The sequence below is a fragment of the Squalius cephalus genome (genome assembly GCF_949319135.1).
Source record: "Squalius cephalus genome assembly, chromosome: 6".
Lineage (NCBI taxonomy): Eukaryota > Metazoa > Chordata > Actinopteri > Cypriniformes > Leuciscidae > Squalius > Squalius cephalus.
In genome coordinates, this window is record NC_137127.1 from 3,737,195 (window position 1) to 3,760,347 (window position 23,153).

General features: G+C 40.2%; 3 protein-coding genes across 4 annotated transcripts in view; 2 read left to right on the forward strand and 1 right to left on the reverse strand.

The window, feature by feature from the left end:
- The window catches only part of LOC307160071 (uncharacterized protein), a 130,926-nt gene extending 117,167 nt beyond the window's left edge, over positions 1-13,759 (forward strand). For both annotated transcript variants that reach the window (XM_079873885.1, XM_079873886.1), the window contains 9 exons: positions 962-1,157; positions 1,249-3,076; positions 3,291-3,461; positions 8,061-8,231; positions 8,420-8,593; positions 8,759-8,929; positions 9,139-9,312; positions 9,781-9,948; positions 13,106-13,759. In XM_079873885.1, coding sequence (XP_079730011.1) covers positions 962-1,157; positions 1,249-3,076; positions 3,291-3,461; positions 8,061-8,231; positions 8,420-8,593; positions 8,759-8,929; positions 9,139-9,312; positions 9,781-9,948; positions 13,106-13,109 — 3,057 coding nt within the window. In that variant the 3' untranslated portion in view covers positions 13,110-13,759. The remainder of the gene's footprint in view (positions 1-961; positions 1,158-1,248; positions 3,077-3,290; positions 3,462-8,060; positions 8,232-8,419; positions 8,594-8,758; positions 8,930-9,138; positions 9,313-9,780; positions 9,949-13,105) is intronic.
- LOC307160070 (uncharacterized protein) overlaps positions 1-23,153 on the reverse strand; it is a 719,517-nt gene that overhangs the window by 577,036 nt on the left and 119,328 nt on the right. The window lies entirely within an intron of this gene.
- dnaaf4 (dynein axonemal assembly factor 4) overlaps positions 1-23,153 on the forward strand; it is a 503,354-nt gene that overhangs the window by 26,135 nt on the left and 454,066 nt on the right. The window lies entirely within an intron of this gene.

Sequence of the window (23,153 nt, forward strand, 5' to 3'; positions counted from 1 at the left end):
AACTTGCAATTATATGTAAACAATATTTAGCAACTCTACAATTCTGTATGATTTGTAATTTATGTATGATTTGGGGCACAGTCATATTGACATTCTGTAATGTTAATTTTGCCTACCTTAAAGCAGAACTTGGTAACTTTTTTAACTTAATAAAACTGTCTAGAAATCATTTGGATGGTTAAATAACCTGTTCTGGTGATATTGGTGACTTTCCCCGCTCCCCCCAGCGGTCCCAGGCGGAAAACCAACCTTGCAACTTGAGGACTACCGTCCCGGCAAGATAGAAATTGGAAGTCTCGTGAGAAGCGAGAACGAGAACGAGCGTGAAACACAAATTGCTTTACGGCAATTCAACATAAACACACACGCATGTATGATGTATCTCTGGTATTACCAGATTACCCACCTCAGTAGACATAGCTCCACACGATACGGTTGGCTTGCTCCGATCAAAACAAACGCACATGAGCAGCGGTAGAGAGGGGGAGGAGGCCGCTGCAAGTGAGTTTTTTACGACCGTGTTGTGAAATATACGCCCCCCACAGCTGTAGAGGGAGCTCGTGGGGAAAACGAAGTGACTAGAGTTCGCTAGAGTTGCTGAGTTCTGCTTTAATTCTGGTATGTGTGTTACATTTACTGCCTTTGTCTAAGAAGTTAACAGCATAATCCAGCAGCAGCAATGCGCCTGTAAAATTGCATATAGGCAAACACTTGTTTGTCCTTTAATTAGGTACTTTCAATAATTTTACCTAAAATTATTGCATACATAGTTTGCTCAAGCTAACTGGTGTTCTGGAGTTTTCATTTTTATTTCATATGCTATTTGTAGTTTCACATTATCACAGCTTCATTAATGCTTTTACTTCTGATGTCTGTAATTTGTTTAACCATATGTTTCATATATGGATGTGAATTTGGTTACATTTTGTTGTTGTACCCATCTTTGTTTTTATGCTTTTAGGACCTTGAGCAGAAAATAATTGTATTCCTAAAGAATGAGCTGGAAAAGTTTAAGAAAATATTAAAAAAGGAGAACACCCAATACTTTGTGCAATACTATTTAGATGACATGTGTAGCATCAAAGAAGCAGCTCTTGATATCACACTGTACTTCCTAAAAAGTATGAAGCAAGATGAACTTGCAGAGACTCTAAAAGGTAAGAGGCTCATGACCATCTGTCATGTTGTCATTTAAAGTCAGGAAAGAAAAGTAGGATCAAGTGTTTTTATTTCTGTTTGTGTGTTTAGATGAGCTTGTCTTTATTCATCAACGACAACTTAAATCGGACCTGAAGAAGAAGTATCGATGTGTGTTTGAAGGAATTGCAAAGCAAGGTGACTCCACACTTCTGAATAACATCTACACAGATCTCTATATCACTCAGGGTGGCAGTAAACAGGTCAATACTGAACATGAGGTGAGACAGATTGAGATTTCCAGGCGTGCTGAATCACAAGAGATACAGATTGAATGCACAAATTTGTTTGAATCACCTGAACAAGGCATGAAGATTAAAACTGTACTGACAAAAGGAGTTGCTGGCATCGGTAAATCCATCTCGGTGCAAAAGTTTATTCTGGATTGGGCCGAAGGAAAAGAAAATCAAGATATCAGCTTCATACTTCCTCTTCCATTCAGAGAGATGAACTTAAAGGAGAAAGAAAAACAAAGCTTGATGAACCTTGTTAGTCAGTTTTTTCCAGATATAAAAAGACTGAACCTTACAAGAGATGATAAATACAAAGTCCTGTTCATTCTTGATGGATTGGATGAATGTCGCCTTCCTTTAAACTTTAAGGACAATGAGACGTGGCGTGATGTATCGTCACCAGCCTCTCTGGATGTTCTCCTAACGAACCTCATCAAGGGAAATCTTCTTCCTTCTGCTCTCATCTGGATCACCACCAGACCAGCAGCTGCCACTAAGATTCCTCCTTACTGTATCGACCGCGTGACAGAGGTCAGAGGGTTCATTGATGCACAAAAGGAAGAGTACTTCAGAAAAAGATTCACTGATGAGAAAATGGCCAACAGAATCATTGATCACGTTAAACAATCAAAGAGTCTCTTCATCATGTGCCACATCCCAGTCTTCTGCTGGATTTCAGCCACTGTTCTCCAGAACATTTTGGAGGAGAAAATAAATAATACAAAAAATCAGACTGAGGACGCCTCTATAACACTGCAGGAATCAAATACTGAAGACATTCCCAAGACTCTGACACAAATGTACACACACTTTCTCCGCTTTCAGATCCAGCAGAGCAGACAAAAGTATGATGGAGAATACAGACCAGATGTTTCCTGGGATAAAGATGCCATCCTTTCACTGGGGAAACTGGCATTTCATCAGCTGGAAAAAAACAACCTGATCTTCTATGACACAGACCTGAAGGACTGTGGTATTGATGCCTCTAAAGCATCAGTGTATTCAGGCATGTGTACACAGATCTTTAAAGAGGAAACTGGAATCATTATTGGTACCATGTACTGCTTTGTTCACATGAGCATTCAAGAGTTTATTGCAGCCCTTTATGCACATCTTTTTCTAGACATCAACAAGAAAAGTGTGTTTGTTCAAGAGTCTACAGAGCAGGAAAACAAAAATGAAGCCATGATTGATTTGCTGAAAACTGCAGTGGACAAGGCGCTCGCAAGTGACAGTGGACATCTGGATCTTTTCCTTCAATTCCTTCTTGGTCTATCACTTCAGTCTAATTATCCACTCTTACGAGGTCTGTTGACACAGCAAGACAGAAATGACGAGAGCAACAAGGACATAGTTCAGTACATCAAGCAAAAGTTAGGAGAAAATTTATCTCCAGAAAGGTCCGTCAATCTGTTCTACTGTCTGAATGAACTGAATGACCAAACTCTGGTTAAAGACATTCAAACACAACTTAGAGAAGGAAGTCTCTCATCTGCTGACCTTTCACCTGCCCAGTGGTCTGCTGTGGCCTTTGTGTTGATGACATCAGAGGAGGAGCTGGAAGACTTTGAGCTTGAGAAATTTAAGAAATCAGACGAGTGTCTAATTAGACTATCAGCGGTCATCAAAACCTCCAAAAGAGCTCTGTAAGTCTTTTACTTTTTGTTTTTATCTGCTTTAATTCATAATTGTATACCATCTATGAATGTATACCATCTATATAGTTAATTTATATCAGTAGTCATTTGTATTTTTCCTCTAATGAATACAGTGGAAATAAAGTCTAATTTTACTATTTTATTATACTTTTAGTATATAAGTATTATGTAGAAAACTCTGTAATCCGTAATTCTTTTGTAGGCTAAATGACTGTAACTTGACATACAAAAGCTGTCCGGCTCTGGCTGCAGTTCTTGGATCAGATTCCAGTCTGAAAGAGTTGCACATGAACAATAATAATCTGCAGGATTCAGGAGTGATGCTGCTCTGCACTGGACTGCAGAGTGTAAAGTGTAAATTGGAGACACTTTGGTAAGTTATTTGATGTAACAATTAGAACAAAGGGAAATATTGTTAATTAATTGTGGTAAATTTGAAATATTATTAAGAATGAACTGATATAGCAGAGGTAATATCTGAGTTGACTATTCTGTTCATCCATTGAACATTCAGTATAATCAAGGTCAAGGTTACTTTTATTAGTACTCGAGGGTAAATTTGTTGTGCAGACAGGAGATTGAGCAATCCATATTTAAAAAAAAAAAGTCCATAAAACATTAAAACATACAGTAAAGCATAAATTATGTAATAATGTCCAAAAGTATAAAAACTCTTAAGAGAAAGGTCATGACAATGTGCCTCTACACACACACTCACCCACCCCCTAAATAGCATAAAGTGCCATGCATAGCAACGAATATAATTTTTTTGCTATTTTTATTTAATAATTCTATTGTTTCAGGTACAAAAGTATTCCTATATTGTCTAGTTATCCACCTAGGGGCCACAAACTGACAACCAGAGTGTAGGAGCTGAAAACCAGCATATAAAGGGTGGGAACAACCTCTAAAAAAAGAACTCGCCTTATGCTGCAGCTGGTTAGACCTGCTAGGTTAAGTTGTGGTTCACCTATAATCTTATTAGCCCACGTGACAAATTGGTTCAAAGAATTTTTTTTTTCTTCAAAGATAAATTACCAAACCACAACACAAGGGAGAATGACAAGACTGATTCAATAAAAGCCATAGATTTATCAATGTGAAATCTGGAGCATTCTGAGGCAAAACAGACACTAATGTTGTTTTTTACACAGTTTCACAGTCCTTTTCAAAATTCAATTTAGAATCAATGACTGTCCCAAGATATTTGTAGCCTTTTACACAATCCACCACCTGGTCTTTAATGGTTATAGTGTCATAACATGAAGCATGAGTTCTAAAATCTATAATCATGTCCTTTGTTTTGGTTATCTTTAAAAGACTCATCACACCAGGTGACAAACTCCTCAATAATAGGGTCATGTCCAGACTCATTTCCGTGTAGCAGACTCTTTTACTCAGACAATTACTGTATCATCTGCAAAATTTCAATAAAGTCCTATTTGTGTACTTACTTGGGCACATATAAGTGTATATAATATAAAGTAAGGGTGAGAGAAAACAGCACTGCGGTGAGCCAGAGGATGAATATAATAAATCTGATAAAATGCCATTTACTTTCACCGTCTGTGTTTCACCGAACTGACAGGAGTGGCCTGACATCTACACTTACATAAAAGAAAAAACAAGCGTGTATAGTAAAAAGAAACTGAGGGCATATAAATCTTTATATGACTATAACTATGTACTAACACAGGCAAACGTTGCAAATGCAACTACTGGCCTTCACTGTTCCCTCTCTCTACAATTGCACTTATGGCAATTGTAGAAAGAGAGACGACACAAAAGGGTTCCTTTATGTTTAGTCTCTGGTCGTTAGTAAACTGCTACTGTAGTTGTACGACTAACAAAGTTAGCTTATGCGCGTAAAAAGTTAGCGTTACGTGAGAAATCATTTAGTTCCCCAATTTCTGATTAGGTGGGCATGAATGAGAAATCTTTAGACATGTAATCAAACCATAATCCATACCAACAAAAGACAATAGTTTATTCAACCTCAACTGATATGAAGTGTGCGCTGCAAACACAAGCATTTTTCATGATCGTTTCTGTCCAGTTCGCTCGTTTTATTGTGTTGTTTAACCACAGCTGAATTAGCTTGATGGCATACTGCACGGTTAACATGGCTGAAGTTACACACTGTTTGAGAGACTTAATAAGAATGAAGATACATTTATGAATTATACAGACAATGAGCATTTTGGGGTAAAAAATAAAATAACGGCATGGCTTTGGTCTCCGTGAATACAGTAAGAAACAACAGGCAATGTGCTAACAAAACACATTCAGAAAGGCAATTTGCAAACATCACAAAATAAATATGAAATTGGATCATGAACAGTTGGTATCGATCCATCTCCATCAACTTCTGTGCAAATCCTGTGTTTTACTCACCCTCGTGTGCAAAGCAGTCTGGTGTAAAATTACAAAATTACACCACTGCGTACTTAGTGGCTCAGATGCTGGAGTTTATGGAGACTCTTATGTTTATTATTACATAATGTTGACATAGCTGACACATATCACAAGCTCACGGATTGTAGGTGGTGCTGTCCTGCAGAGTTTAGCTCCGACCCAACTCACCATCCTTCACATAGCTTTAGTAATCCTGAAGATATTGAGGTGTGTTTGATTAGGGTTGGAGATAAACTATGCTGTTTATGATTTATGGGGATTATAAAACAAGGAGTGGGTGGATTTTTACCATTATAGGCTGGTTGTTTACACACAACGTGGAAACACCTGTGTTTAAAATAATAAAAGTACATTTTGCATAATAGGTCCCCTTTAAATTAAATGGTAGCCTATTCAAAACAAGAATGTTTTAAAAACAAAGTAGCTATAAATTTATATTAAATTATAAAAAATAAAAAAATTAGGCAAACAAGACAAAATTAATTTATTTAAAGTGAAACTGAATCAGCATTGAGCTCAGAAAGAATACAAACCATTCCATATTCGCGATGTAACATTTGGTTGCTAAACTATTGTTCATTGAAGGGGACCTATTATGCAAAAAATACTTTTATAAGGTGTTTGAACACATATGCGTGTCCACAGTGTGTGTAAACAACCAGCCTATAATGGTTAAAATCCACCCAATCCTTGTTTTATAATCCCCATAAATCATAAACATTCTCTCAAAACAAGCGATTCCAGAGTTCTCCCTACAATGATGTCAATGAAATCTGGAATCGCTTGTTTTGAGAGAATGTTTTATGTTTGTTTTTGAGAGCCCCGTCCACTGGTGACGATCTCCTATTAGCATAGACACAGCCCTGAGTGAGAAGCACAGAGTCCGCCATTGTTATATTGTTGTTAGAGCAGCTAGTGCAGGGATAGACAACATCGGTCCTGGAGTGCAGCTGTTCTGCATAGTTTAGCTTTAACCCTAATCAAACACACCTGAATGTCTTCAGGATTACTAAAGCTACTTGAAGGGAAGGTGAGTTGGGTCGGAGCAAAACTCTGCAGGACAGCAGCAATCAGGACTGACCATCCGTGAGCCTGTTATATGTCTCAGCTACGTAAACATTATAACTGATCTGTTGATGGCTATAATAATAAACATAAGAGTCTCCATAAACTCCCATTTCATTTATGAAGGGAATGTGTCCAAGTAAATTCATATACCAGTATGTGAAAGTCATTTGACACCAGACTACTTTGCACATGAGGGAAAGTAAAACACAGGATTTACACAAAAGTTGATTCTGAAAGATGGATCGATACCAACTTTTCATGATCCAATTTCATATGTATATTGTGATGTTTACAAGTTGCCTTTCTGAATGTGTTTCGTTAGCAAATCTCAAATGTACAATCAACATTATAGTGTAACGTTGATTCAACAAAATTACCATAGATTATTTTAGTTAATTTCAATATTGATTCAGCATCGGTGATGTAGAATCAATCATAGTGTAATGTTGATTCAATAGCATTACCATTGATTTGTGGTGGAAATATTAACATTGCTTCACCTTTAACTGAGGGTGCAACAGTGATACTGAAGCAACATCACTTTGTAACATTAATTCAATGCAATTACTTCAGTAAAAACTTCAGTATACCATTGGTACTAATCAAGACAACTTCACGTTGACCTAAAAAAAGGACCTTTTAATGGTCTAAATTGTCTCAAATAAGGTTTGAATACTTCTCACTGATTAGACAACACATTTTATTACAAATGGCTCTCAGGATTCTCCTCCTGATTCTCATTAGGCTCTTTTCTTCAGAGCTAACATCCGAGGATATCTAGGGCATATCCTTGGGCTTGTGCATAGAGGCTCTAGGGAGCAACATACTCTCTAGAATGAGAGGAGTAACGTTAGCTCGACCTGAACATGCCAGTGTCAGCAAGCATGTCGTTCATCTCTGTGAGTGCTCTCTCAAGAGTGAACCTGACCACAGTCTCCAAAACAGAGACCTATAGCGCCTCCACAGGGCTATGGGGAGCGGAGGCCACAGCAGAAAGGCCTGCCACACTCACACCAATGTGGTCCTTGTTGACCTTGTAATCATTTATAAATTCTAAGAAATGTGCATTACTTACATGCTTGCAGCAGTGTGTGTTGTGTATGCGTACGTAGCAAGTATGTGTTTGTCGCACAGTGATTAACTAGGAAAATTAAAAATGACATTCATGACAAAAAGGTTGTCGACCCGACCTAGAAAATGGAACTTTTAACAGTCACTCTAAATTGTCTCAAATAAGGTTTGAATACTTCTCACTGATTAGACAACTCATTTTAATACAAATGGCTTAAAATGGCTAAAAACTTAAACAGCAACTATATGAGACCAAATTTTTTTTGACTTTTAAACAGCAGTATTACTAATAGCTGGAAAGTAAAATTCATAACGATCAAATAATCTTTTCAGGTTGTAATCTGCTGATCTCTTCTCTACTTCCTACAGTTAATATACAGTTGTGTATCTTCATCATGTTTTGTAATATTTTATTTAGGCTCAGTAAGTGTGATCTAACAGAGGAAAGCTGTTCAGCTCTGGCTTCAGTTCTCAGTTCAGTCTCCAGCATTCTGAAGGATCTTGACCTGAGCTATAATAATCTGCAGGATTCAGGAGTGAAGCTGCTCTCTGATGGACTGAAAAATAACTGTAAACTGGAGAAACTCAGGTCAGATGATTTCTAACATATTAGAAGGGCCTTTAGTTTGCCTCTATATCCTATTTTTTCTATTCTCTAATTTGTACAAGAAAGAAATTATAATTCACAAACCATTTCCTTTAGGGCTTAAAATAGTTCAGGTAATTTTAATAATAACTGATTAATAAGCTGAATGTTATTTTTCATTCCTGTTGTAGACTTTCAGACTGCAGTATCACAGAAGAAGGTTATAAAGCTCTGGCTTCAGCTCTGAGATCAAACCCTTCACACCTGATAGAGCTGGATCTCAGAGGAAATGATCCTGGACAATCAGGAGTGAAGGAGCTCTATGATTTACTACAGGATCAGAAGTGTCAACTCAAGACACTGAGGTGAGACGTGATGAAATAATATAACAAATTATTTGCGGGTGAATTATTCATAGAATCATTATTTTACTAATACAAAATGAACCATTTCACACACATATTCTTATGTTATTTTTCCTTAGATCAAGTTTAAGAATTTATTTGAATTCTTCATCTTCTTATCTGCAGGTTTTTGAGTCATGATGCAGATGAAGCCTGTCAGTATGTGACTGGAATTGTGGGTAAAAACCCGTTACTCCTGAGAGAACTGAATCTGAGTGGACGTAAACTAAGAGACACACGAGTGAATCAGATCGCTGCTCTACTGAAGGATAAACACTGTAAACTCAACACACTGATGTGAGTATTTTACATTGTTTTATACTTTACAAAATAAAATGTATATTACATTTTTAAAGTCTAATAAAAGACTGTCATTGCTCTTTAAAGTTTTTGAGGATTGAGATTAGTTGATCCATCATAAAAATGTATCCTTCCGTTACTGTATTGTGAATTGTGGCAGAAATAAACTGAAGAATGTTTTGTGTCTTTGTTTTGTTTCTCTTCAGGCTGAATAATAACAGTATTACAGCAGAAGGTTGTGCTGCTCTGACTTCAGCGTTTACTTCAAACCCTTCAAACCTGATAGAGCTGGATCTGAGTGAGAATAAACTAGGAAACTCTGGAATAAAGAAGATCTGTGTTCTGTTGGAAAATACACAATGCAGATTGAAGAAACTGAAGTGTGTATTAACATGTTTATGTACATTTATTAAGGTTTATTTAATTAGATGAACTGAAAAAAAAGTTACACTACTTTTTAAATGTACACTATGACTGAGGCTAAAATTCTGTTTAAACTTCTCTTTTTGTGTTTAGTGAAGAAAACAAATTTGAAACATTGAGGACAAAATCCAAAAATTATGGAATTACATTTTTTGGTGAACTATTAATTTGATAAGATTAAGTTATTAAGGTTATTTAATTTAATAAGGTTTTGGTTAATGCATATATTGTATTTATATCTAAGGGAGATTTTGCAAATATTAAAATAAAAACATCATATTGCCATAAGTTTTTGCACACTCTACGGCAATAATTTATTCATAATTTGTTAGAAGCCATTCATAAATCCCATTAGTGATGTGATAATCTGTGTCTCCAAAAAGAATAACAACAACTGTTTTATTTTTTTTTCTGTTTTTCTGTAGACTTTCAGACTGCAGTATCACAGAAGAAGGTTATAAAGCTCTGGCTTCAGCTCTGAGATCTTCACACCTGATAGAGCTGGATCTCAGAGGAAATGATCCTGGACAATCAGGAGTGAAGGAGCTCAGTGATTTACTACAGGATCAGAAGTGTTCACTGAAAACACTGAGGTGAGACGTGATGAAATAACACAATAAATATGAATGCTAAATATTCTTTCAGTAAGACAAAATAAGCTCCACAAGTTTTGTAGTGGGGATTACTGAGTTTTGTTTAGATACAATTGCAACCCTCTACGCACACCTTGGCAATAGAATCGCCATTGGCTAGTACATTTTTTAGTTTACTCACCAGACTGATATATGATTCCATCAAATCTGCTTGTCTTTGTAAAATGGCACAGCTTTTTAAATATCTGAACGTGCACTCTTAACATCAGTCAATCAAGCATTATATAATGATAATCAAGCACTATTTAATGATAGTACTTAAGTAATTAGAATTAAAACTTGGTAACCATGTATGAATGCATATTTGTCATTTTAACTGAAATTAGGGCCGGTGGTGGTGCTTAAGATATTATTGGTCATTCAGTGTTTCTGGAAAAAAATTGATAATAGTAATAGATAATAAAAGATAATACTACTACTACTAATTCTACTACTAAAAACAATATACAACGCACTAAGGATTGATGAGCTGCTGGGTTCATGAATATTAATCACATTGGCCCTCATTTATCAAAAGTGCATACACCAAATTTCCAGCGTACACCTGGCGTACACCCAAAACCACGGTGACTTTGAGATTTATCAATATGAACGTTGGCGTACGGCACGCTCAAATCCTACGCCAGCTCAGGAGGTGGTGTACGCACGTTTTGAGTGCGGGAATGCGCAGAAAAACAATTCCTAACACCACAAAACGCACTGACAAACTAAAAGATATGATATATTATGACCCACTGTAAAAAAAAACAACAACATAGTAATTATAAACTTCAGTGTTTATTTTTGTGCAACATGGACATCAATGTTTAAGTTGTGTGACTTTACCAAAGCATTTGGATTGTAGGCATATGTATTCCTTCAGTTGCGAGCATGTGCGCTTTACCTGACGTTTCAAGCATTGTTTATACTTTCGCCTGGCTCCGCAGCGCGAGTCTCCGCAGACTGCGCGTGCACCTCCCCAAACGGACGAGGCGTTTATACTCGACGCGCTCGCCGTTGTACTATTCTTTGAAACGATGGTAGGGCCATGGTTAGGCCCGGCAGGTGTGCACGGACTGGGTTTAGTAATGAAAGGCTTTCAATGACCAAAAAAATTATTCAGACTGACAAAATAATAAAAATGACATTCTTCTTTTAAATAATAATAATAATACAAATAATAATAATAACGACGTTCTTCTTCTAAATAACAATAAGTGTCATTAATAATAAAAATCTAGAAATCAATTTTGTTTCTTTCCACTTCCCTGGTTTCGCTTTCTCTTTCTCAAAGAAGTTTCTCTTCTTTGCCGTCTTCCGTGTGTCCATGGCGTAAAATGAGGGCGTGGGGGAAGCGGAGACTTGAATATATAGGGGCGTGTTATTCTAATGACGATCGTTTTCTGCCGCGGCATTTATCAAGGTCAGGTATTGCGTACACCTGGATTTCAAAGGTACGCACAGCTTCATAAATCAGGCGGCGAGAGGAGTGTAAGCATAATCTTACGCCAACATATACGCCCGTTTCTACGCAAGATTGATAAATGAGGGCCATTGTCAGTGTTCGCTCGAACTGATTTGCTGAAATCAAAACAGGGACGTAATAGATGAAAATTTCTTGCTGCTGAATAATTCCAAATGAACTCCGTTATTTGACAGGAAAATACAGCAAAGAACACATGTAGCGCGTCGACTCTGTGTGTTATGTAAGACTAGAGTTTACACTAGAGTTTACGGTACGTCAAATATAGGTAGGCTGCACACAGAGCCATTGAAAAACATTTTAACAGCTCTGGCTGCGCATCCATTGAGCTGAATTGAAATAATACAGACAGAGAGCGAAACTCTGAAGCGCTCAGATATATTTTCAATTGCTGAACACTCTGACTATTCCAAACTCATACTTTGCCTCTAACACACACACTGGCGAGTAAAATCTAAGAGTTGATTAGCCAATGGCTCGTGATAGACATTATTTAGTGCCCAGATGTGCAGATTTAGTCGCATTGCGAGTGATTTACTCACATTGTAGAGGGTTGAATTGTACTGATGGTATTCAGTAGTATGGTATTAAATGTTTCTGAAACTGTAGTTTAATGCCATCAAGCCCAGATTCACTGTATCACTGTATCTCTCTACAGCAGTTCTGTGAGTCTCCAGATGTTCACAAACATGCAGTTTCACAAGCCAGTTTTCTCTGTGCTGATGTTTCTCACATATTGCTTAAAGCCATAACGACATTTAAATTTCATCTTCCCTTCTGCAGGATTTTGAGAAGTCCTAATGCAGAGGAAGCTTGTAAATATTTGACAGAACTTAAAAACCCGTTACTCCTGACCACACCACATCAGTTTCGTAACAGTGCCACCTATTGGTCGAAAGTGATAAACCATTAAATCACATTACTAGTGATTGTATTTGATTTTTCAGGCATTTTGCCTAAAATAATCTTAAAATGTCTTTAATTGCGAATTTTTGCAGTTGATCTGATGCTCCCAATCATGTTTGCATGACTTGTCGTGTTCTTTGTGCTTGGACCCAGTATATTGTGTTTTTGTTTTTTGAAATCCCAAAAATGCATTAAGTTTTGTATGATGGGAAGGGTTAGTGTAGGGGATAGAATATATGGTTTGTACAGTAAAAAAAACAACAAAAAAAAACATTATGCCTATGGAGAGTCCCCATAAATCACATATTCAAGTGTGTGTGTGTGTGTGTTATGTTCAGGTAAACCCTACGGTATTGGAAAAAAATTACCCATAAAGATAGAAATATCTGAAATCCTTGTCCTTGAGAGGAATTTTTTTTGGTCCACATGAGGAAACAAGCTCATACATACATTTAAAAAAAAAAAAAAAAAAAAAAAAAAAAAGTGTGATGGGTAGGTTTGGGGTAGGGTTAGTGTAAAGGGAGAGAATATACAGGGTTTTTGTTTTTTACAGAAAAAACGTGTGTGTGTGTGTGTGTGTGTGTGTGTGTGTGTGTGTGTGTGTGTGTGTGTGTGTGTGTGGATGTTCATCAGCCACCACAGAAGACCATTTTTGACCTAGGAAAAACCCTGAAATATTATTTAGAACCTAATGCTTAGGTTCATACAAGATGTTTTGCTTTTTTGCAGGTAAAATGGAGGAGGGAGATAAGCCTGATCTCAGCTCAGTGGTGGATAAGCATGAACATGGGTCTTCAGTATAAGACCTTCATCATATGATGTTGGGATTAAACTCCTCGATAATGAAGCAATTAAAACATTGCTTATTGTAATTGTCAAATTTAGCAAATGAAATGATATAAACAAAGTTTAAAATTAAAATTACATCATTTTGTGATACATAGATTTTAATCTGTCAAATCTGTCATATGTATCTTTATATTTACTTAACTTTGATCTTTATCAATAGAATAATGAATATTTATTTTTGATACATTTTCATTTGTATGAAACTCTGTCTCTCTGCTTTGACTGACATACGGATAATGCCTGTTATCACCCATAATCCACATTTTAAGTTGTAGCTTTCGCATTCCCCAGTCTAGATATTCTATCCAATGCTTTTTGATCAGCAATTATAATTTTCTCATTTGCCATTGTATTGTATAATTACACAATATGTTAGCGTAATAAGATACATGTTTTTTTATGCTTAATTGTAACCTAATATCAAGAAAGGCACTTGTAATAATCATTGTAACCATATATGAAGAAATTGATTTGTGAAGAAAAACACTGTAAATTGTTGTTGTAAAGCGATTTATTAAAACATACCACACTTAATGTATTAGGCATTTATTAAAAAGCATAGTGAGGAACAAAACATGTATTAGAAAGAGCTTTGCTAAAGAAAGAAGAAAAATGCAAGGATTACATTGGATGTGTTGCAGAGGCGATAGGCGTCATATAGACAGGTCTGAAAGGAATGTCCAGAACTTATGACAGTTCAAGACTTCGGATTGGACAGATTGTCTGTAAAGGACTGAATGCATCCTGAGACGGTTTGCAAATGTCAAAAAGTATGATGTAAAGGACGTCTCCAGTGTTTGATGCCTTGCCATTACGCCTCTTGCAGTTAAAGCTTGTAAACGATTTGATTTACTTTTGTTTTTGTTTTATATATTAGTACCTTTTATGGAAACTAGTTAACCTGAATTTAATAAAATATATAATTGAAATTAAGAAGCTCGCCTGCCATATGTTACGCGGCCCCGAGCATGAATGTGAAGTATTATGTGTTATACAATGTAACCTGTTGTCTGTATTTGCGCTTGTTCTAAGGACCCCCTCGAAAACGAGATGGTGCATCTCAAGGGGTTATCCTTCAAATAAATTTCAAATATGTCTCTGTTTCACAAAAGATTGAGCTGAACTAACCACGGAGAAGTAGTCTTCTGTGATATAAATATTGTAAGTATGGAAATTCAAATGCTTATTATTTAGGATAGATTTGACTGACTTTACCTAACCTGAGAATAATTAAAATAAGGTAAAAGGTGTTTAAAATTACGCAATTAAAACAAAGTAAAAACTTGTTTATTTTGAAAAGTGAATTAGTTCAGTTCCCTTAATTGGAGTGTAACTGGTATTAAGATGCAACAGCAGATGCAGAGAGATTACACAATGTCTCGAGCTCACCACTAGAGGTCAACACAATATCATGTGAAGAATAAGTTTCATATAATAAAACATCAATAGTAGCCTATAAATAGAAATGGCACAAATCTTTTTTGTAGTTTTTGGTAGTGAACATTTACTAACAAGTATTGGAGAAATGTTCTACTTTCCTTTATGAAAGACATAAATTAACTAATTGTGATATATTTTGAAAAGGGAAAGTACAGTTAAGACTTATAGACTAAAGATTTCAATCAATCGAAGAAATTTATTCAAGAGCAGAAGTCAGCTCAACTCTTTATGGCAAAAGAGATTAGCCTACATTTGCAAACACACAACTCAAAAGTTTTTTTCAGCAAGTCTGTCTTTTCCCAAAACAGAAGAGACACAAAAAGACTTTAGTCATTTCATGAGTTCACATCTACATATGATTTATTATGGTAAGGGTTATGCGTATTTGGCGTGCTGTCCGGAGGGAGGGCTACGAGCTCGGAATTCGGCCTGAACCCAGAGTACTCCCCCCGGTAGGGGTAGATGGAACTAGAATAGGGTAGATGGAACTAGAAGAGAGGAGCTGGGGTGGAGGTGGGATGCTGCTGAACTGTCGAGGAACAGAGGTAAGTTCAGCTGTTATTTATACTGTCCTGGGTTGATTACTGATTGCACTCCACTTGCTCTTGTCAGGTTAATCATCTGCACCTGTTCCTCCCGAACCTTGTTTAATTAAACATCATTTCATGAGTTCACATCTACATATGATTTATTATGGTAAGGGTTATGCGTATTTGGCGTGCTGTCCGGAGGGAGGGCTACGAGCTCGGAATTTGGCCCGAACCCAGAGTACTCCCCCCAAAGGCAAAATAGCAGAGGACAGCCGCCGGACTGAAGACCCCCAAATGAGTGCCGAGTTGGCGGGCTGGCTTCTCAAGGAGGGGCCTAAATTCTTGACCAGGAGGGCCCTTGATGGTGGCTCACTACCTGTAATGACAGGTCCTGCTGGTCAGCGAACGGGGAGCGGTTATAATTTGGAACAACCGATCGGGAGAATTGCACTTTGTGCTGGGCCAAGAGTTTGTGGGATGGAAGGAAAGAAAAAGGAGGAAAAATGAGTTCTTGCCCGGGAGAATTCTCACACTGCATCCGTTGAGAGACCAATGCTCGCTGGATGAGGAGAGAAAAACGTAAGGGCTCTACCGGGAAAGATCTCACTCCATCCACTGGGAGACCAATGCTCTCTGGGCGGAAAGAAGAAGCGGAAATTATGAGTGCTTGTCCGGGAGATTTCCTCACACTGCATCTGCTGAGGCCAATGCTCGCTGAATGAGGAGAGAAAACGTAAGTGCTCCACCGGGAAAGTTCTCGCTAAGTCCGCTGTGAGACCAATGCTCACTGGGTATAGGAAAAATGAAAAAGAGAAAAGTGAGAGCTCACCCAGGAGATTTTCTCGCCCCTCATCCGTCGAGACCAATGCTCAACGGAAGAAAGAGAAAAAATGTAAGCGCTTCTACTGGGAAAGATTTCACCCCGTCCGCTGAGAGACCAATGCTCGCTGGACAGGAAGAGGAAACATGAAATGAGTGCTTGCCCAGGAGATTTCCTTGCTGCATCCGCTGTGAGACCAATGCTCGCTGGATAAAAGAAAATGTAAGTGCTCTACTGGGAAAGTTCTCACCCCGTCCGCTGAGAGACCAATGCTCGCTGGACGGGAAGAGGAAACGTGAAATGAGTGCTTGCCCAGGAGATTTCCTCGCTGAATCCGCTGTGAGACCAATGCTCGCTGGATAAAAGAGAAAATGTAAGTGCTCTACTGGGGGAGCTCTCGCTCCGTCTGCCGTGACCAATGTTTGCTTGGGCAGAAAGAGGAAGACAGGAAAATGAGTGCTTGCCCAGGAATTTTCTTTATACTGCATCCATTACGAGACCAATGCTCGTTGAATGAAAGAAAACATAATTGCTCTACTGGGAAAGTTGTCACTCTGTCCGCTGTAAGACTAGTGCTTGCTGGACAGAAAGAGAAGACAGGAAAGAAGAGTTTTTTTTTTTTTTTTTTTTTTTTTTTTTGCGCTTCTCACTCGATGAGGTTTTGGTGAGCTTGTTTAATGTGGAACCGGTTGGTCCTGATGTAGCTTTGGAAAGCATCAGAGGACCATCTCCCAAGGGTTTGGATCTGCTGTTGGGAGAGGCCTTTTTGGGCTGCTGAAGTTGCTGCCCCAATGCGGAATGAGTGACTTGAAAAATTATTTGCAGGAATGCCTGACATTTGGAGAACGGATTTGAGGTGTTTCTGGAACCAAAAACGTGACGCGGGTTTTTTAGATTCATCTAAAAATAGGGGTTCCAGAGGAGATTTTGCTTGGGAGCTTCTCCATAGCAGATAAGCCAGTATTGACTGGTATGGTTGGATTTGCGAAGTGAGGTTAAAAATGTAGATAAAATTACCTTTTTTAGTTTGGTCAGTTTTGCTTTGTTTGATCAGGTAAGAAATTGTCTCGCCATCTAGTACTGATAAGTCTGAGATGGTGGGGTGGATTTTTGGGTCGAATTTGGAGGTGATGGCGAGTTCCGAGCATCTAAGAAAACCGAAAAAAGCTAGAATAAACATGGCGTCGAGAGTGCGAGCGGTACCGATGGGCTGATAGCCTGTGCGGAGGGCATGAATACATTTGGTGAGAATGTCTAGCGTGATGGGTTGTCTGGCATTGAGACGAGAAGGTTGGGATTTTTTGATCCCTTTAATCAGGAGGGAGGTTTGAGAATTGTTAATCTCCGTGGAAGGAGTGCCGTACATCAGTTTGTGAAAAAACTGAATGCCGCTTAAATAGCCTTTGATGGACCCGACTTGGAGGCCCTTAATGGTATTAAGGTAGGAGATAAAAGAGGTGATAGAGAGAAGAGAAAAATCAGGGAAAGGCAAGTTATAAGAGAGATGGAAGGTTTTAAAACACCTCCAAGCAGTAATGTAGGATTGGAGGGTCCTTGGAGATACTGCCTGGAGGATGGAGTCGAGTGATGCTTCGAGCAGGGGTTTTAACGGGTGGTTTACGGGAATATTAGTTCTGAATAGCGAGGAACTGGAGTTGGGAATTGATCCGCCTCTGGTGCCAGCATCCTGAATTTCTGAAACAGAAAGCGAGACAGGGAATCAGCTATTTGATTTTCTGTCCCCGGGATATGTTTAGCAATAATGATGAATTGATCGCAAGCTGAAATCCAGATTAGACGCCTTAAGAGTGGCATCAGAGCGGGAGAATGGGAACGGCCTTTGTTAATGCAATGCACTGTTGCGTCGTTGTCGCAATGCACTAAAACGCTGTTTGTGGCCCACTCTTTTCCCCAGAGAAAGGCTGCTACTACGAGAGGGTAAAGCTCAAAAAGAGCTGAGGATTGAGAAACGTCCTGGAGCTGCGATGGCCATGGAGCCGCGAACCAACGACCTTGATAATATCCCCCGAACCCAATTGAGGGGGCAGCGTCTGTGAACAATTGGATATCGGTGGGAGACGAAACGAGGTTGTTGTAGAAGAAAGATAGGCCGTTCCACTGTTTTAGAAATGTTAACCATAGCCTGAGTTCGTCGCGACATGCTTGGTTTAAGGAAATGCAGTCTTCTAGTGAGTGGACGGAGGACGCTAGTGAGAGGAGATGTGATATGAAGGGGCGGCCCTGCGGGATGATGCGCATTGCGAAATTTAGGTGCCCGAGCAGGGACAGGAGTTCGCGTTTTGAAAAATTAGATTTCTCAAGGAAGGTAGAAGAGACGAGGATTATCCGGTCGATTTTTTCTTTGGGCAGGGATGCTTGGAATTTATCTGAATCCAAATTAATTCCTAGGAATTCGATGGATGTAGCGGGGCCCATGGTTTTTTCCTGTGCTATAGGAATTCCTAGTTCGGAGAAAACGTTTTGTACTGTAAGGATGTGTGCGGCTGGGATGGCGTCAGGAGGCGAGATGATTAAAAAATCGTCGAGCAGGTGAATGAGGTAAGGAATGGCGTAGTTATTCGACAAAATCCAGCAAACAGCTTCTGATAGCATGTCAAATATTTTAGGGCTGCTTTTACATCCGAAAGTTAAACGTACTGCAAAATAGTATTTCCCAAGCCAGCGAATTCCAAATAGGTGCCATGAATCTGGGTGGATGGGCATTACTTTGAAGGCAGATGTAATGTCAATTTTTGCAAGCCAAGCGCCCCGTCCTGCGATTTTGATCATGTCTATAGCCTGGTCTATGTCATGGTATTTAAGTGAAAATTCGTCGAGAGGGATCAAGCTGTTTATGCTTGGGAACGGGGATTTGTGCGGGGCTGACAGGTCGATTATAAGGCGTTTTTTACCTGAGAATTTTCTTGTAGCCACTCCAATAGGGCTGATACGAAACAGATTAAATGGAGGATTATCGAACGGGCCGATCATGAAGCCTGACTCGACTTCTTTTTTGATCAGTTTATCTACGACATCAGGTTCTGAAAGGGCAGATTGAAGATTATTGCATATGATATTTTGGGAAGGCAGGCATTGTAAGCCGGGATTAAAGCCGTTTTTTAGACCTGCCAGCAGATAGTCGGTAAATTCTGAATCCGGGTGATGAGCTAGTTCGAAATGCATGCGTGAAATATTTACAGGAGTCATTAAATACTTTTTTGATTTTTTATTTACAGACTTAAAGACTGGACATACTATGCGAGCATGCGCGCCACCACAAAAGCTGCAGATGTGCATATACCGGCAGCGCGCTCTTTGACATTTGCCCGAGTTGAAATAATTACAGATCTGGCTGCCTTCATTAAAAGCAGAGTCCTGTACAGTGTTGGAGGTTGCTGCACGCGGCACGTAGCTGGTGGATTTGACATTGCCAATTCCCACGTAGGGAAGAGAGGGAGGGTTAACCTGTGGGCATGATGCAGTTGGGTGCGCCACAGACCTGCATACCGCACAGGTAATGTTTTTGCAGCCCAAAAACACCCTGCTGTGAAGATCCGAATCAAGTGCACCCCAGTATGTGCACTGGTTCCATTGTGCGACGCGCACGGCACTTTTAGCTGAAAACAGTTTATGATATGTGTAAAAGTGCCCGCCCCCATAGGACAGCGCGAGTTCGGCAATGATTGCCTGGTAGTCGTTCAGTTCGCGCCGCCTATGGGGGAAGGTTGAACAGATGATTTCGGTGAATCGAGAAAAAGCAATTGTGAATTCGGGAAACGAAAGGATGCGAGATGAGTGAGTTTCAGTGTTTTTTAACGTAACGGAAAAGTCGCCGCAATCGATTTGACGATCTCTTTCAACTGCAGGGAGGAGAGAGAGCAGAGAAGAGAGGTCGACGTCCGCACCTGAGAGGATTTGAGCGCGGATGATTTGGGACACTGGTGGGGGATCCATCGCAACTGCGTTGGATGGCACGGCCATCGGAATTGCTGTTGAGAGAGAAAATGGAGATTTGTTATTTATGACGGAGCTGGGGAGAGTATAGCCCGGGGCTGCGAATGTCATCGGTGCACTTGCAATTGGATGACCTGCTGAAAATTGGAAATGAGTGTCATTTTGAGGAAATGAAGGATAGTAAGAAGCGGAATGACTGTGAACTGCAGGCGGAGGCGGGCCTGCACTCGGTTGTGTTGCTGGAGCTGCGGCCCATTGGGAGTGGGCGGGGTTATACCCTGTTGGGAGGAACTGCTGGCTCTGTTTGGTCTGTGATGCTAGCGCAGATAGCATCGCGCTAGTATCTGCAACGGGAGCTGGAGGCCTCTGAAAAAGAAAAGGGTTATGAACAGCCGGAGTGTAAAATTGGGCGGCTGTGGGAAGGCCGCTGGGCCCGGCTGCATGCGCTGTGGCAGCGTAAGCCGAGGTGGAGGGCTGTACATCGTCGAGAGGTGGTTGTGGCCCTGCCATGGCGGAATTTGGAGCACGGCCCGGGGTCGCTGACGGCCTGCTACTGCGGCCCGATAGGCGAATTGAGCCGTGTCCTGAGCGGAAGGACGACGGTGCGGTTTGTGCAGGTGAATTTATTGCTCTGCGGGCTTTGCTCTGCCTGTGGGTTGTTTTTGGAGTCGCCTGTAAAGAGACATATAGATCATACAGCTCTGCTTTATTCATTTTTCTTGAGGTCAGTACGTCTGAGTTACCCAACGCCTGCCTTAGCCCGGCCACGGTCCATTTCCCGATGGGTGGGATCGTCGGGACGGTTGAGTGATAAGAAGAAGCCGGGGAAGCAGCTGGGAGTCTTGCCGGTGGTGGTGATGGCTGATCTCGGCGTCTTGTTAAGCGCCGGGTTGCTCGGGCCGGTGTGCGGCCACGAGGAGAAGCCTGGGGCTCAGGAGCGACCACCGGTGTTGGAGGGATGATCATTGGACCTGCTGAAGGAGAAGGTGCATCTCCTGAAGTGTTTCCTTCATCGGATGAAGAGCTTGGCTGAGACATATCACTAGTAGTTTAGGTGAAGAACCGAGAGACTACTGAATGCTGCTGAACTGTCGAGGAACAGAGGTAAGTTCAGCTGTTATTTATACTGTCCTGGGTTGATTACTGATTGCACTCCACTTGCTCTTGTCAGGTTAATCATCTGCACCTGTTCCTCCCGAACCTTGTTTAATTAAACATCATTTAGCAGACGCTTTTGTCCAAAGCGACTTACAAATGAGGACCAAATTAAGCCAGTCATCGTGAAGAGGCAAAAACAACGCAAGAAGTCTCAAAATACAAAGTGCAGGCATTGCTCAAGAGTAGCATAAGCCGGATAAGGGAGGATTAAAGGAAAAGGAAAGAATTTGTTTTATTATTTTTATTATGAGGTTAAGTGCTCACGGAAGAGATGAGTTTTCAGCTGTCTTTTGAATGTTGCCAGGGATTCTACATTCGAGATGAGGGTGGGGAGAGCATCACCAGCAGGGAACGGTGAATGAGAATGTTCTGGAAAGAGATTTTGTGGCTCTTTGTGATGGAACCACGAGACGTCGCTCGTTGACCGATCGTAGGCTTCTGGTAGGGACGTAGACTCGTAAGAGTGAGTGAAAGTAGGAGGGAGCTGAGCCTGTGATAGATCTGTAAGCAAGCGTCAGTGCCTTGAACTTGATGCGAGCAGAGAGAGGTAGCCAGTGCAGTGAGATGAACAGAGGAGTGACGTGGGCCCTCTTTGGTTTGTTGAAGACAAGACGAGCTGCAGCGTTCTGAATCATTTGTAGAGGTTTAGTTGCACATGATGGAAGTCCAGCCAGAAGAGCATTGCAGTAGTCAAGCCTAGTAATGACCAGGGTCTGGACGAGAAGTTGTGTTGCATGCTCAGTTAGGAAAGGCCAGATCTTCCTAATGTTGTGCAGTGCAAACCTGCATGATCGAGCTGTCTTTAGCCGCGTTTCCACCGAAATTACCCGGAACAATTTGTCCCAGGAACTTTTTTCCCAGGAACTTTTTTTGCCCCAGACCGGTTGCTTTCTGCGTTTACACCGCGATCTAAAGTACCGGGAAGGTAAACTGCGCGCAACTGCTCCTCCCAGTCTGCGACGGACAGTAATCAGTTTTGAGCGCCACATTTATAATAAGTATGGAGGAGATTCAAACTGTGCTGCAGTTATGGTTTACTAACGAGGTAATTAACAAAACAAAATAGACGAGCACTGATACTAAAGCGTGTTCAGAAAGCTCGTATGCGTATATAAAATTAGACAACGTATGTTATCAGTTATTGTGAGAAGCCTGGGACGAACGCGCAAAAAATGTCCTCTTTCGCAAATAGGCTTAAAAAAAAAGCCTGAACCCCGTCTATCAATCATAAATAGTGACAGTCTTGTAAATAGTTGTTTGTTACTAACCTCAAAGCGCTATTTCAATCCTGTTATAGTAAATTTGTAACATGGTTTGGAGTGCCTTGCAATAGATGACAATGTGTAAACATAATGACTTAATAATAAAAGCTGTGGCAGAAAAGAGACGAGCACTGATAAAGCGTGTTCAGTAGCTCGTAATGCTAACGTTAGATATAAAATTTGTATGTTATCAGCTATTGTGGACATTGACCGTGAGATGGCTGGGACGAACGCGCAGAAAGTTTCCTCTTCCACAAATACCCTTAATAAAGCCTGAAACTCGTCGCCAGTCCACCAGTTTTTTTTTATTAAATTCCATATTTGCAGACAGACAACTCTTACTGCATGAAGCCCCGACATGAACCGCAATAGATTTTTTAAAAAGGGAGGTTAAAAATAAATAAATGCTGCGTGGAGTCATCCAACCAAAATACGGCGTGAACACAACCAATCAGCTTGTGCAGCGCACAAGTCCCACCCCTGAAAGTTCCTGAACTTTGAAAAAGTACTACCTCATGAGCAGGGACTATCGGAGGGGGAAATATTTACCCGGAACTTCATTTAGACCCTGGTTCCTGCAGTGTAAACACATCGAGTACCAGCCCAAAGTTCCTAGTTCCTGGGGAAAGTTCTTGCGGTGGAAACGCGGCTTTTGTGATTTGGTCTGTGAAGGTCAGCTGGTCATCCAGTATTACTCCAAGATTTCTGACCGACCCTGGTGGGGTGATTGATGATGAATCTAGCTGGATAGTGAAGTCGTGCTG